The sequence below is a fragment of the Sinocyclocheilus grahami genome, unplaced genomic scaffold (assembly GCF_001515645.1).
Source record: "Sinocyclocheilus grahami isolate Dianchi unplaced genomic scaffold, SAMN03320097.WGS_v1.1 scaffold314.1, whole genome shotgun sequence".
In the NCBI taxonomy this organism is placed as follows: domain Eukaryota; kingdom Metazoa; phylum Chordata; class Actinopteri; order Cypriniformes; family Cyprinidae; genus Sinocyclocheilus; species Sinocyclocheilus grahami.
The window spans coordinates 438,545-455,816 of NW_015505493.1; the positions used below are offsets into that span (position 1 = coordinate 438,545).

General features: G+C 37.2%; 1 protein-coding gene across 1 annotated transcript; it reads left to right on the forward strand.

The window, feature by feature from the left end:
* Positions 1-785: 785 nt before the first annotated feature.
* Positions 786-12,199, forward strand: LOC107601909 (transmembrane protein 165-like). The gene is made up of 6 exons (XM_016294263.1): positions 786-1,123; positions 3,215-3,446; positions 4,409-4,584; positions 4,700-4,885; positions 11,918-12,023; positions 12,114-12,199. The coding sequence occupies exons 1-6, from the start codon at positions 986-988 to the stop codon at positions 12,188-12,190; spliced, it is 915 nt and encodes a 304-aa protein (XP_016149749.1). The 5' UTR covers positions 786-985; the 3' UTR covers positions 12,191-12,199.
* Positions 12,200-17,272: the final 5,073 nt, after the last annotated feature.

Genomic DNA, 17,272 nt, shown 5'->3' on the forward strand with positions numbered 1-17,272 from the left:
ACAGATTATAAAAAGAATAATATAAAAATAGACAATGTACAAAAAAGCAAAAACACAAGATATAATATAGACAATTTTGTATGTACAGGTATGATGTGCAAATTTGAAATGTAAATAAGTATGTGTGTTAAATAAATAATGTATGCTAGTGTTGTGTGTTCCACGATTATTGTTAAGTGTTCATGAGATATTAGGAGGATGCAGGACAAACCATGAGCAAATACAAATACAGAAAGGTTAACATTGATAAAATATCAATGATTAAGCAGCAGTGGTAATAATAATTAAATAAAATGGGCATTTACAAATATTAAGATTTTATGAATGAGTTTCAATAACCATGAGGTCAGTATTGCAAAACAGTGTATAGACGTGTTTATGTACCAATCATCATTGTTAAAAAAAAAGTGATTAAGAGAAAAACAGATTTGATCTTCTATATACACGTAAACCAGCTATATGAATAACGTCTATCAGTATTTGAACTTCGTGTAAACAAGATGGAATTTGCACTTCAAGCAAACCATACCTACTATTTCCACTCAGCTTCTAATAATTACATTTTCGAAATGTGAAAATCCGCGTAACAAAGAGGAGCCAAACTAATGTCCGTAAATTATTCTTTGAGCTGAGCAAGTCTCTAATCTCATATTTCCCTTTTGCGTTGCAGCTCTACCTATCTTGTAAGCGTTCTTAACACACGTCATTGGGAATGCCGTGTCAACCAATAGTCTACCTCAATTTCAGTGACGTATGTCTCTATTGTACACGTCTATCTCCCAGTTGACCAATCGCGGTCAGATTTTTTAAACCGATAGTTTTGTCTTTGCCTTGCCATAGGTATCAGTCTCTCTCACCGCGAAGATGACCATGATGGGCTAGACTGATCGTAGCGACGAAACGTTAATGTATATAAATTAACGGTTTTATTAGCTTAATTTGCAAAGTATTATCACAACAGAAGCCGTATTAGCCAGCCCTTAAGATGCCTCTTCGGGCCGGCGAGCGGCGTGGCGGTGGCAGGTCCTTATGCTTCCTTATTCTACTAAACGTGTTGTTTTCAGCCGGAGTTATAGCAACTCAAGAAGAGAATAAAGTCATTCGCGAGGAGAAGCCAGCGGAGGTTCGTATGAAACATCATCTTTGCTAGATAACATATGTAAGAATGTTTAATAAAACTATAAATGTGTCAAAGAGGACTTGTGCTTGAAGTAACGTTAGCCGGGTATTTAGGCTAGTAGCACTGAAGGGAAACTAATTAGATTACACACTCTCTAATAGATGTGTCCACTTATTAAGCTGGATTTTTATATTTTGGTATTATATTTTTATGTTAGGAGTTTGCCCACCCTTCACAAACATGAAGTGCGGGATGAATTAAGACATTTTATTGGTCAGAGACGCATTGTGGCATTGAAATTAGGCTTCGATTTGAGGGCTTGAGAGCAGATAAATGAAAAACTCAAGTGCATCGATCTGTAGTAAGTGTTTTTGTAGTTTTGTTGCATTTAACATGGCAAGTTGATCTCAAGGGGACCCAATAAGTCTAGAAATTATTTTTATTTAGTTATAATAACAGTCAGCTAAACTGATTGAATATTGTAATTGACATCATATCTTTCATTTATTTGTTTTATTTTAACAGAAGTAAATATTAGCTTAGGAGGGCTGTCAAATATTATCTGATAATTGGGGGGCCTTGGAGTCAAAAAGGTTGAAAACTGCTTTAAATTTTTCCTTTCTCTTTGGAGTGTTACAAGCTCTTGGTGCATAAAGAAGATCTGTAAAGTTGCAAAGACTAAAGTCTCAAATCCAAAGAGATATTCTTTATAAAAGTTCTGTGGAGACGCTGTGCTTCGTTGTGAAAGCGAAACTACTTTGTTTGGTCTTCCAAAAGAGGACGATATCCGCTTCGTCATGCCTAGAGCTGATCTGTGCTGGTCGCTGAGGGAATACTTCAACTTCGCGCGGTGGATCGCCGGATCAGGCTTTCACCGTGGACGAAGCGGAGTCCAGCCCGGGGTCGTCACATGTGGTTGCCGCAAGCCCGCCGGCCGCACCGTTCTCAAGCTCACTGGCCTCCTCTCACTCAGCCCGCCGGCCGTTCCTCACTCTAGCCGCCGCCGCGTGTGACACCGTTTCATTGTGAAAGCGAAACTACTTTGTTTGGCCTTCCAAAAGAGGATACAACTAGAAATCAGTGGTTAAGTTGTATTTACAACACTGTTCCAGAACAATTCAACCCAAATATTCAGATGTGTGCAGCACATTTTATGGAGGACTGTTTCCTGATCCTGGTAGAGTAGACTACAATGCCGGCTGTTCTGACTCACAGACTGTAAGTACGTTTTTTATATTTAAAGAATTTGCCACTGATTCAAACGCGAGTTTTGAGCAGTGTAGAGTAGCACTTGTTGTTTGCCATTTCTCCGATCACAAATGCAGACATGGTTTTATGTTACGCTCCGGCAGGACAGGGCAGCACAGTATGGTGAGGGGCGTAACATTTCCGTCACACGCTTGAGGTATTCGACCAATCACAACGCACTGGATAGCTGGCCAATCAGAGCACACCTCGCTTTTCAGACCGATGAGCTTTGTAAAAATCGACTCGTTTCAGAAAGGCGGGGCATAGAGGAGAAATGATAATGTACAGTATGTGGAAAATAATGTTTTTTTTTACCTTAAACCGCATAAACACATTTCATTTCACCAAATACACAACATAATGTTCTTTTTAGCAACATCATATGACCCCTTTAAAGTAGTATCATAATGACATTCATTCATAGCACACATATATAGAATAAAAATATAAGTTTGAAACGTTAACTTGGTGGATTGAATTTATAGGATTACTTGAAGCATTTGAGAAAATGATGTAAAGTTGAACATTTATAACATTCTTGTTCAATTCTTTACATTTCTATGTCCAACTCTACAATATATTTCTTCAGGCAAACTGTTTGGATAAATAAGCAATCGTACTACTACAGAAGTTGACAATATCAAGAACTGCTCTGTTTTGTACCCCCATTTTTTCCATACTTTAATCCTTGCTTTATAGATAAAACACATAAATTCTAATATTAAAAAGCTGAATTGTATCTCAATATTTATATTGCTTCATATTTTGAATAAATTTGTTGCTTGTAAAAATTGGATAATTGTTACTATTAATTGATCTGACATCTGAATCATAATTTTTGTCCAGCTGCAGAAGGCAACCACCGGTCACGCACTCGGCCCGGCAGTGAGTGTCGATGAATCCAGTAAGGGAAACCTGGGCTTTATTCATGCCTTTGTGGCAGCCCTCTCAGTCATCATTGTCTCTGAACTGGGAGACAAGACGTTCTTCATCGCAGCCATCATGGCTATGCGCTACAATCGCCTCACTGTTTTGGCAGGCGCCATGTTGGCTCTGGGACTCATGACGTGTCTGTCAGGTAGGTTGTTCAAATGCATCTTTACTTTTTAAATCATGTTCAGAGGTTGATTTGCTTCACATCATATCTCATCTTCCACTTTTCACCAATACCTAAAACTTTTGGTGTCGCATGACTTTTAGACATCCATAATGTAGAATAAACTATTATCTGACATAAAATGAACCTAGCATTAAAAGAAGCTAGTTTTAAACAAAATCAAGACCCACCTCCTTAAAACAGGGATATTATCCTGTCCCACCTCAGAGGTCTTGACCTCAATTAAAATGTAAAATTATAATGAATAGTTTAACCATTAAAGTTACACAATAATATAATAAGCAATCAGTAATTGCAAAAGAACATTTGGTCTAAAAAAACAAACTAGTCCCTACTGAGTGAATGCTTAATTTGTTAAATTTGCAATCATTTTACCCATTCTGACAATTTTTGGTTTGATTTTAATGTTTAAGGCTAGAAATTGTCATCATCTTTATTATTTCTTTCTAGTTTTTTACATGTCCTAAATTTGATTTGATCTTGCTTATGTGGCTTTTTTTCCTTTTCTTTTTTTTTTAGATCGTCACCTCTTTTTTTTTTTATTCTCTGGGTTCCTATTCTTGTCTTTCATATCTCTCTCATCTAGCTCATCTAATACATACAGTGTCAATGAAAGTTTTGTGAGATATTTACAGGATATAATGCATCATGCAAATTTTGTAGTAAATTTTCATCTGTCTAAAACCACATCATCATGCTGTACTGGTCTAAAAGACTTCTATTGACAGGCCTTTTTCTCTCTTTACCACGGTCTTATATAATTATTAGGGTTATATTTTAGCTCATAATTCAGCAATTAATTGAGTTTGTCTTTATGTACTTAAAATCTAATGCATTAACAGAGAGTGTTTATCTACCATGTGTTATTTATAAAATCCTCTGAATGCATGAATGACCTAATTTTCTGTCCGTCTTCTCATTAGTCCTGTTTGGTTATGCCACCACCATCATCCCACGGATCTACACCTACTACATATCGACAGCGCTGTTTGCCATATTTGGTGTGAGGATGCTGAGGGAGGGAATGAGGATGAGTCCTGATGAAGGGCAAGAGGAGCTGGAGGAGGTCCAGGCTGAGATAAAGAAAAAGGATGAAGAGGTAAAAGCTTTGTAGTTCAAGTGTGTTTGTTCACAGGTGTGGCTAAATAACACCCCCTGCATAATTTAAGCATCTTATCTTACCTTTAATTGATTGATTCCCTCTCCTCTCGTAGCTTCAGCGCTATAAGCTAGCCAACGGCTCGCCTGACGTGGAAGCGGGGACGGCGGCTACCATATTACCTCAGAGAAGGTGTCAAGGCGTGATTTCACCGATATTCATTCAGGCGCTCACCCTCACCTTCCTCGCAGAGTGGGGCGACCGCTCTCAGCTTGCCACTATTGTGCTGGCTGCAAGAGAGGTATGTACACAGGGTCCAAAATTAAGACTTTTATTCTAAATTTGATTTCTTAACATTTTAAAATTTCTTACCTGGATGGGAGATTTATTTATTTATTTGCTTGGTTGCTTTGTTTTTGTTTTAAATTTTATTCTTACTTAAAGGGGTAGTTGATTGCGATTTCACTTTTTTAACGTACGTTAGTGTGTAATGTTGCTGTTTGAGCATAAACAATATCTGCAAAGTTCCGAAGCTGAAAGTTCAATGCAAAAGGAGATATCGTCTTTTAAAATTCTGGCAGTTTAATGCATACAAAAACGGCTGGTAGGGACTACAACGAGTTACTTCCCGGGTTCGTGACGTAACAAACCCAGATAACCCCACCCTCGGGAAAAGGCAGCAAAGGGGGTGAGGCCATGCTACACTGCTTTAGAGAAGAGGAAGAGAAAACTAGAGGTGCACGTAAAAATCTGTTCATATATGAATCGCGATTCTCTCTTCTAACGATTCTAATGGATTCACAAGTTTCAAAATCAATGTTCTAAAGCATCCCCCGCGTCCCCCTGCTCCGCACACGCTCTGCATCTCTCTCTCTCTCTCTCTCTCTCTCTCATTCAGCTCAGCTCCAACAATGAACTGTTCCAATTATACACTTATTTTCACATAGCTATGAGAAGCGTTAAACATGGACGCGCGTGCGGTTGCCGTACTGTATTAAAGCTTTAATCAGGATAAAACTGTATATTAAAAGCTAACATAAGCAGTAGCATTTACAAATAACAGCGTATCTAAAAGTATGAGACAGCAACAAACAAAAAACATAGGCCTACCATTAAAAGCCGTGCTTGCACAGGTTCTGCACGATCCTCTTCAGTAATATCCTCTGCTTCTCAACCGGGCTCAAACTGATAAGCGATATTAACGACACTGTTGTTTACAATACAACCGGAGCACATGCCTCCGATGTGAGGGCCGGGACCTAGACTCGCACTAGAAGCGGTTTAGCCAATCACAACACACTGGACCAGCTAACCAATCAGAGCCCATCGCCTATATCTGAGGGAGAGGCTTCATAAAAGAAGGAAATGATCAGCCCGTTTCTCAGAGAAGGGACAGAGCGGTGTGGAATAAAGGTAAATTATGTGAAAAATAATGCGTTTTTTAAAAAACGAAGCATTAACACACGTTAGACTGCACCCCATAAACACAATCAAGCCTAGAAAAAAAAACAGTGAACCACCCCTTTAAAACTTTTATTCTAAATTATATTTTATAAGTAATTCACTTTTACTGAAAATACTTTTTTACCATTTTAAATGTTAAGGCCCAAGAAATTGTTTTGCATTTAAAAAAAAGGATGAGATATATTTTTATTTATAAATAATTTTAAATAAATGTTCTACTAAAATATTCACATTTGACCATTTTAAATATTCTTAATACCATGAAACTGTATTTTGCATTTTGTAACAAACTGATAATGTAGATGAGATTAAAATTTTTAATTCTAATTAATCATTTTAGACATTTATTCTGAATTGTTTTATAAGTAATTAAATTTTGCTAAAAAGACTTTGCCGCTTTTTAGCATTTTAAATATTCATAAATCAATTAAACTGTATTTTGCTTTTTTTTTTTTTTTTAATGGATGAGATCCGTTTTTATTTATAATTAATTAAAATGTTTCTATTAAAATTTCTTGTAATGTTTTACCATTTTGAACATTCTTCATGCTCATGAAATTATTTAGCAATGCATAAAAAATGGCCTGGATATATTATATATTATATTATTATGGTTATGATGATCCAACGATAGCTGCTCGCATCTCAGCTTGTCTAAAGCCTTATTCGGACGGGACTAGTTTTCTAAACTACATTTGAGTTTCGATTCTTATCACCTGACGTCTGCGATTTCCATGTACCAATTCGGACGGGACTAACATCTCCGTGTTTATTACAGAGGTGGGAGGTTCTGTTTAGTACATCTGGGCGTCACAGAGATCACATGCTCTGTATGCGTGCATTGTGTATAGTCATTCGGATTGATTACCATTAGTATAATCACAGTTTTACTACAAATACCATGGAGAAACTAAAGAGGCTAGTATAGCAAAACCAGGTTAATGTGTGGTTACTTTAGTTTAACTATTTTATTTTTTTATTTATTTGTAGTAAACACATGTTTAATTTTCATAAAGGTACATATGTAATTAAAACATTATGTAATTGAGAGCAGAAATGAACGTGAGTAATTTTACCTGACGCTGATATTATAATAGCCAGTCTTAACAGTTTACGTGATCTGGCTCTTGATTTTATTATTATTATTTTTTTTTCTCTCTCTTTGCCGGGAGGCAAATATATCAAACATACGCGCGGTAAGAGCATCCATGGTAGTTCACGTTGGCCAAAACACACAAGGAAACGTTTTGTGAAAAAAAGATATCGCTGGCAATCACAGACATTCGCATTCGGACGGGATTCGTTTTCTCAGAGGATCACGGAGTTTGCTGAAAAACAGTAGGTAATTTGCTCTGTAATTATTACAGAGGTTGTGTGAGAAAAGCAGACGTGGCAGATTCGGACGGTATTAAAATCACCAAGTATGTCTGTGAAACACAAATTTCTCTAACGGCCTCCTGTAAAACTAGTCCCGTCCGAATAGGGCTTAACGGACATTTCTTGCTGGATGAAGGACCATCACCTTGAACTCAACCTTGCCAAGACAGAACTGCTTGACTGCTTGTGGTTCCATTAAACTCATCACAATTCATCACAATTTCACCATCCAGTTAGGCACATCAACCATAACTCCTTCAAAAACAGCCAGAAACCTTGGAGTTGTGATTGATGATCAGCTGACTTTCTCAGACCACATTGCTAAAACTACCTGGTCCTGCAGATTTGCTTTATTCAACATCAAGAAGATCAGGCCCTTTCTTTCGGAACACGCTTCACAACTCCTTGTTCAAGTTCTTGTTCTGTCCAGGCTGGACTATTGCAATGCTCTCTTGGCAGGTCTTCCAGCCATTTCTATCAAACCTTTACAATTAATCCAGAATGCGGCAGCACGATTTATTTTTAATGAGCCGAAAAGAATGCACGTCACACCTCTGTTTATCAATTTGCACTGGCTACCAATAGCTGCTCGCATAAAATTCAAGGCATTGATGTTTGCATACAAAACCACCACAGGCTCTGCACCCCTTTACCTAAATTCATTACTTCAGACTTGTGTGCCCTCTAGAAGCTTGCGTTCTGCAAGTGAACGTCGCTTTATTTTGCCATCCCAAAGAGGCACAAAATCACTTTCAAGGACTTTTAAATTAAAGGGGTCCTATTATGCTTTTTCACTTTTTGAATTTTAGTCATTGTGTAGTGTATGTTTGGGCATAAAAAAGATCTGTGAAAGTTCCCTTTTCAAGAACTACAACGAACGGCTCGTTTGGACTACAGCGTTGTTTTCTGGGGGTTTTTGTGATGTCACAAAGCAGGCCATTAGAATATCATTCAATAAATCCCACCTACAGAAATTCGAATGGTTGGGGGGTGGGGAGGGGCGAGGTCATGGGGGTTGAGTGCATCAGACAAGACGACGACGAAAAAGAAGTGCTGCTGTAGCGTCAAGTTTTCGCAAGTTATTACACATGCACCTGAATAATTATGTATGTAAATATGTATGTTACAATTATGAAAACGTTTTTATATATTGCTGACAGTACAATACTGGACAATAATGTAATCTGCAGAATTTACAGAATTAAATTGAGAATACAGTGTTTCCTATACATTGATTTATTTGTGGCGCCTGCCACAATATCAAAACCGGCCGCCACAAATAGATTTTCCAAAAGGCTTTGACTTCGTTGAATAAACATGAGCACTGCCTGTTTCAAAATCGAAACCCGGTGCGGGTGTTTTTATATCACTATATGAAGGAAACCGACTGTCTTCAGAAAATTTTGGTTGTCATTTTCATTTCATCTTGCATGTAATGTCTGATAAAGCAGCGTTTGTGAGCGGAGCGGTGCTTTGTGTACAGCCGTTACCAGGGAAACTTCGATCTCTCCCGCTCTAAGCGCCTCCTGCTGGCAGAGAATGAATTTGCATATATATGCCACCACAAACCGTGTAAAGGCCTGTTCACACCAAGGATAACTATAAAGATACAGTTCTAAAAATCGTTCTCAATATTTAATAGCAGAGTCCACACCACATCTATAACGATAAAGATAAAGAGAAACAATATCGTTGGAATCAATTTCAAAACGATTTTTCTCCAGCTGATGAACGATAAAAAATTGACAGCCAATCAGAATCCATCCTGCTGTAATGAGCTCGAGAATTTAAAGCGGCAGTCGAGTGTGCGCTTAGAATAAACAGACGATATCGTTTGCTGGTGTGCACGCTAATATTGTTATCTTTATAGTTATCGCTCTTGGTGTGAACGGGGCTTTAGTCTGTGGGAAACACTGGACTATGGTCATTGTGTAGTGTATGTTTGGGCATAAAAAAGATCTGTGAAAGTTCCCTTTTCAAGAACTACAACGAACGGCTCGTTTGGACTACAGCGTTGTTTTCTGGGGGTTTTTGTGATGTCACAAAGCAGGCCATTAGAATATCATTCAATAAATCCCACCTACAGAAATTCGAATGGTTGGGGGGTGGGGAGGGGCGAGGTCATGGGGGTTGAGTGCATCAGACAAGACGACGACGAAAAAGAAGTGCTGCTGTAGCGTCAAGTTTTCGCAAGTTATTACACATGCACCTGAATAATTATGTATGTAAATATGTATGTTACAATTATGAAAACGTTTTTATATATTGCTGACAGTACAATACTGGACAATAATGTAATCTGCAGAATTTACAGAATTAAATTGAGAATACAGTGTTTCCTATACATTGATTTATTTGTGGCGCCTGCCACAATATCAAAACCGGCCGCCACAAATAGATTTTCCAAAAGGCTTTGACTTCGTTGAATAAACATGAGCACTGCCTGTTTCAAAATCGAAACCCGGTGCGGGTGTTTTTATATCACTATATGAAGGAAACCGACTGTCTTCAGAAAATTTTGGTTGTCATTTTCATTTCATCTTGCATGTAATGTCTGATAAAGCAGCGTTTGTGAGCGGAGCGCTGCTTTGTGTACAGCCGTTACCAGGGAAACTTCGATCTCTCCCGCTCTAAGCGCCTCCTGCTGGCAGAGAATGAATTTGCATATATATGCCACCACAAACCGTGTAAAGGCCTGTTCACACCAAGGATAACTATAAAGATACAGTTCTAAAAATCGTTCTCAATATTTAATAGCAGAGTCCACACCACATCTATAACGATAAAGATAAAGAGAAACAATATCGTTGGAATCAATTTCAAAACGATTTTTCTCCAGCTGATGAACGATAAAAAATTGACAGCCAATCAGAATCCATCCTGCTGTAATGAGCTCGAGAATTTAAAGCGGCAGTCGAGTGTGCGCTTAGAATAAACAGACGATATCGTTTGCTGGTGTGCACGCTAATATTGTTATCTTTATAGTTATCGCTCTTGGTGTGAACGGGGCTTTAGTCTGTGGGAAACACTGGACTATGGTATAAATAAATTCAACTGTATAACAGTTTCACTGCAATTCATGTTAAACATAATACATATTACTGTTGCACTTATTTGTACATAGTAAATGCGGTTGTTGACATCCTATCTAAAACGTGATTTAGCCAAAAAAACAAACACAATAACGTTACCACTCTAATATGTCTTGCGATATCCGTGTGTGCAAAGCTTCTGCACAATCCTCTTGTTCAATATTCTCTGGGGTGGAATCCGGCTCAAATTGATATGGCAATATTGACACCATCCTTAACTAAACTGGAGCAGACGGAACTTGCTGCTTTGGCAAGGGGCGGGGCAGTACTGAAACACCATCTAAGCTGAAGCACATTTAGTTTTTCGGAAGGCAGGCCTTTATCAAACCCGGAACTAATCGAGCCGTTTGTGCCAGGCTGGGGAGAAAGGTATTGTAATAATGTAAATTATGTGAAAAATTATGTGTTTTTTGAACCACCAAACATGAGAGCATGTTGTAGTACACCCCAAAACAAAATAAAGACTTTGTAAAAGAGCATAATAGGACCCCTTTAAATGTTCCGTCCTGGTGGAATGACCTGCCCAACTCAATCCAAGCAGCTGAGTCCTTAGTCATCTTCAAAAATCGGCTAAAAACACATCTCTTCCATCTTTATTTGACCCTTTAACTCTAGCACTCTCCATTCTAATTCTATTCTTTAAAAAAAAAACTTGTCCCTTTTAGACTTGCACTATTAATTTACTAACTGCTTGTTTTCTTTAAAAAAACACTAGATTTGTTTTCTGTTTATTATACAATTAACAAAAGCAAAAAAGGCCTCTGACACTAGCTTGCTCTATTCTATTCTTTTTCTATTCTATCTGTTTTCTTTTTATTTATTATATAATTTAAAAAAAAAACTTTCTACGTGTACTGCGTTAAGCTGAGACTTGTCATAGCACTTGCATATCATTGCTCTTTTGTTGATTTTGATTGCTTCCATTGTCCTCATTTGTAAGTCGCTTGGGATAAAAGCGTCTGCTAAATGTAAATATATTATACTATAAATACATTTTCTTAATTCCATTTAGACTTTTATTCTAAATTATATTTTATAAGTAATTAACTTTAATTAAACGTACTTTGTCACTTATTACCATTTTAAATATTCCTAAAGCTCATAAAAATTTATTATTTAAACTACATTACATTAAATTGCATTATTTAATATTATATACATATTCCAGCATTCTCGATAGCTCAATATTAGCAGCTAGCAAATGACTTGAGTGTTGTTAAGTGGGGAAGTCGTGGCCTAATGGTTAGAGAGTCGAAAAGGTTTGAGTCTCGGGTCCGGGAGGGATGTGTGCATTTAGGATGGGGTAAATGCAGAACACTAATTCCTAGTATGGGTAACCATACTTGGCCACATGTCACGTCACGTTAACTGTGAATAACTAAGCCGGTTTTGTGCTGCAGAATCCATTTGGAGTAGCAGTTGGGGGAACATTGGGACACTGTCTGTGCACAGGCCTGGCTGTTATCGGCGGAAGGATGGTGGCTCAGAAGATCTCCGTAAGAACCGGTGAGACTTGAGTCATTTAGTACAGTACAGCATAAGCACTTACCTATATCCAGATTTATTTGCTGATACTTCCTGTTGTTATCTCTACAGTTACAATCATTGGTGGAATCGTTTTCCTGGCCTTTGCGTTCTCTGCCCTCTTTATCAAGCCTGATTCTGGATTCTGATGGAAAAACTGACTCACATTTAGTTTTTCGGAAGGCAGGCCTTTATCAAACCCGGAACTAATCGAGCCGTTTGTGCCAGGCTGGGGAGAAAGGTATTGTAATAATGTAAATTATGTGAAAAATTATGTGTTTTTTGAACCACCAAGCATGAGAGCATGTTCTAGTACACCCCAAAACAAAATAAAGACTTTGTAAAAGAGCATAATAGGACCCCTTTAAATGTTCCGTCCTGGTGGAATGACCTGCCCAACTCAATCCAAGCAGCTGAGTCCTTAGTCATCTTCAAAAATCGGCTAAAAACACATCTCTTCCATCTTTATTTGACCCTTTAACTCTAGCACTCTCCATTCTAATTCTATTCTTTAAAAAAAAAACTTGTCCCTTTTAGACTTGCACTATTAATTTACTAACTGCTTGTTTTCTTTAAAAAAACACTAGATTTGTTTTCTGTTTATTATACAATTAACAAAAGCAAAAAAGGCCTCTGACACTAGCTTGCTCTATTCTATTCTTTTTCTATTCTATCTGTTTTCTTTTTATTTATTATATAATTTAAAAAAAAAACTTTCTACGTGTACTGCGTTAAGCTGAGACTTGTCATAGCACTTGCATATCATTGCTCTTTTGTTGATTTTGATTGCTTCCATTGTCCTCATTTGTAAGTCGCTTGGGATAAAAGCGTCTGCTAAATGTAAATATATTATACTATAAATACATTTTCTTAATTCCATTTAGACTTTTATTCTAAATTATATTTTATAAGTAATTAACTTTAATTAAATGTACTTTGTCACTTATTACCATTTTAAATATTCCTAAAGCTCATAAAAATTGTATTATTTAAACTACATTACATTAAATTGCATTATTTAATAGTATATACATATTCCAGCATTCTCGATAGCTCAATATTAGCAGCTAGCAAATGACTTGAGTGTTGTTAAGTGGGGAAGTCGTGGCCTAATGGTTAGAGAGTCGAAAAGGTTTGAGTCTCGGGTCCGGGAGGGATGTGTGCATTTAGGATGGGGTAAATGCAGAACACTAATTCCTAGTATGGGTAACCATACTTGGCCCGTGGGACTTTTTTTTTTTTTTCTTCTGGTTGTATTTATAATTTTTTTTCATTTTCTCAAGTTGTGAATATACAGTATACAGTAATTAAATTATACAGTAATTAAAATGTTATTTTGTTTAAGCTGGAAATGGATCTTTACGATCCCTAATTAGGATTATTATATTGCATTTTAGGTTCATTTTAAGCGCCAAGTATGTGTTTTCTGCAAATGTAATTGTAAAATATCATTTAGTTGAATGTTTACAATTCTGTGCAAAACAATCCCGCACCGTTCAGGCCCAATGTAGTACATACAAACGATATTACTTTCATTTGACAAAAATTTGTACTTGACTACCTTGAAACCGATGACTAATGATAATAGTGTCCTGCTCTCATCTAGGTTAAGTTGTTCATTGCTTAAAGGGGTCATATGATGCGATTTCAATGTTTCCTTTCTCTTTGGAGTGTTACAAGCTCTTGGTGCATAAAGATCTGTAAAGTTGCAAAGACTAAAGTCTCAAATCCAAAGAGATATTCTTTATAAAAGTTAAGAGTCAACCAAGCCTACCTAAAACGGTTCTAACAGGCCCCCACATGTCTACGTCATGATGCGAGAAGATTTGCATAACGCCGCCCAAATGTTCACGCAAAGAAAGAAGGCGTAACTTTTTTTCTCGCTGTTGCCGCTGCCGCAAAAAGACGGTATAAGTCATTATAATCCGTAATTATGTCCACACTGGATGCAACAAATGCCTCGTTTATAATGTGTTTTAATGTTTTTGTTTCATTGCTCTGGCCGGGACAGGGCATCACAGTATGGTGAGGGGCGTAACATTTCTGTCACACGCTTGAGGTATTCGGCCAATCACAACACACAGGATAGCTGGCCAATCAACGTACACCTCGCTTTTCAGACCGATGAGCTTTGTAAAAATCGACACGTTTCAGAAAGGCGGGATATAGAAGAGAAACAATAATGTACAGTATGTGTAAAATTATGTTTTTTGAACCTTAAACCGCATAAACACATTTCATTAGACCAAATACACAAAATAATGTTCTTTTTTAGCAACATCATATGACCCCTTTAATAAAGCTGCAGTCCATAAGTTTTGCCTCTTTGTCGCCATCTCTGTTTGAAAACCTGCAATTGCTGCTGTCTGCGGAATCATCTTCCTTGTGTGGGTTGTGCATGGTTGGGCATGGCTCCAGCGCGGACATACCGGTCAACCCTCCCGTTTTTCCCGGGATTCTCCCGTATTTTACCATTCTATCCCGCTATCATCCCGTTTAAATATTTTCCCGTATTTCTCCCATATTTTCAATCTTTCTAAAAAAAGAAAAAATTCCCACTGGGCGTATTTTATATGTTTGCTACATTCGCCTGCGGTAAATCTCTCGTAATTTGTATGGCCCAAACCTCATTAAATGAACAATCACATCAACAAATTTCAAGGTTGCCCAGTTGCCAGATCTTGTATGAAACGCATCCTTCTCACAAAATTGATACATACAAATTTCAACCCATTTGTCACCTCAACTTGGCAACCTACAACAGTGATGACTACCGTGGGAAGGAAAGGATCACTGGTAGAAATGGGACAGGAGGAGAAGACTCAGGTGGTGCTCCGGTGAAAAAAAACATATACATGCAAATTGAGATATAGCTTACACTTCAAAAGGCTATGGTTTAATTGTTTAAATATTAGGGTATATATATTTATATTTTTTCATAATTTTATTTTCAAATTTGAATAAGGGGAGTAAACGGCACTGTTTGTTTAAAAAGTTTCCATTATTTCTTTGTTAAATGTAAGAATGGCCTGGCTCACAAAATGAACCCAATACAGCACACTGTTTTCTGATATTACAGATTTATTTTTTCTTTCTTTCTTTTTTTTTTTTTAAATTGAGTTTAGGAACACAGAGCTATGCTCTGGTAGCCCCTGATGGAGCATTAAAATTGGATAAAACCTAACAATGGTGAGAGTTTAAACCTATTTATTGATTTAATTAAATAGTTTGCTATTTTTCCTCCATATTAATGTGTACTGACCAGATAAATTTCATGAGCCAAACACAAGTGCTTTGCAAAGAACATCACACGTACAAAGATTAAATGATAGCAATAGAACACTGATAGACATTCAGAACTTCTAGTGCGTACATCAGAACTACAGAACATTTAACATGGTTCATCACCTCCTTTTCCACTGGGCGCTTTTAATATTTCAAAAACAAATTCAACAGGATTTTGCCATTTTCTCCCATCTTTTCTCAAAGCTCTTTGGGTTAAAACGCCAGCTGACATGGAGTTGCATCGAGCACCACAGACAATTCAGAGGTACATACTGTAGAGGGCAACCATTTTGTATCGTCCTGTTTGTGTGTGTGTGTGTGTGTGTGATATACTACTATAATAATTTATACTTTTGATCCCTCCCGATGGGTGTGATTTTGCTTTTTTACAACAGTTCATTAACAAGAAGTTAATATTGAGTAACTTACATTTTTAACAGGATGATAGTTCGTCGGTTTTCCAAACGAAAATAGTTCCAAAGGAAGCCAAAGTTCGGATTCGGTGATCGTCTCCTAGCAACAAACTGTGATTTGAATCTTTACTTGAACAAATCGGTTGAGTGAATGATTAATACCAAAGCACAAATCTAATTTATTAAACTTATTTAGAGGAAAACAATCACACCAAAAAGTATAGGAATAAAAACAAGTCATGACAATGTAAATATATATATATTTATATTTTTTCATAATTTTATTTTCAAATTTGAATAAGGGGAGTAAACGGCACTGTTTGTTTAAAAAGGTTCCATTATTTCTTTGTTAAATGTAAGAATGGCCTGGCTCACAAAATGAACCCAATACAGCACACTGTTTACAGAGGTACATACTGTAGAGGGCAGCCATTTTGTATCGTCCTGTTTGTGTGTGTGTGTGTGTGTGTGTGTAAATGCAGAAGAATGTGTGTTTTTGAAGAGGTCACTATCACAAGATCAAGTGAGGAAGAGAAAGGAGGGGCGAGATTGATGTGGGTTTATTATTATTCTGAACCAACCTGAGGAAGCTGTAGTATTTCTGTTACCTTAGGGCTGACATAATATAAATCAGTGCAGAAAACAGAAAAACAACCCCTTGTACTCTAAAACATCATCACGCGTCAACAACTGACATCTGATGCCGGTGCGAGAGGATGCGCTATGCATCGGAAGGTCATTTTCGACCCGGCCTGAATTTGTATAGGTGTCCTATACTTTTTAAGCAAGATTTGTTTAAAAAAAAAAAAATGTATTACCTTCAAGTACCCCAAAACATAAGCAGGAGTCTGTAGCAAACATCAAAGACCTCTCTTACTCAGGCAAAAACCTTAAAGTAACCACTTCCTAATCCAACTGCATTGTGGGGAGAAAGTTCAACTGGTCCTCCAGTGTGTCACAGTTTGTTTAACTCCTTCATTTGAGGTTACAATATGGAGTAAGCTTGATTTTCTGTTCCCTTTCTTAGCAAAAGGTGTATAACAGCTGTTTTATACACCAACTATAGTCTATCTGCATAAATTCTCTGTTCTGACCTTGCCGTAGAAAAATAAGAACATCTAATTCTCAATATATTCCTCTTTATAATGTTCTTTAAATGTTACTATAAAGCTAAGTGACAGTTTTACATTCAATCAATAATCTCGCCTTGCTCATTCTAGCCGTGCCGTCATAAAATTTCTGTGGTATTGAAATGTACAGCCATCCATCACTTTTACACGACCACAGAAACCAACACATTAATGACCGTCATAGACCGTAGGACAGTCTCGAAGGGTAGAAGAACAATAGGATGAGTTAGATTACATGATCATACTGCATTATCATAGATCACATGAGTTATTCTGCTATTGAGTGGATACTGCAACATGAACTGTGATTGGACCAGCACTCCGGGTGGTTGAATTTAACATCCCGCACAAACCAAACATTCACTTTCATATATAGTGAGGTCTGATATGGAAAATATTGGAA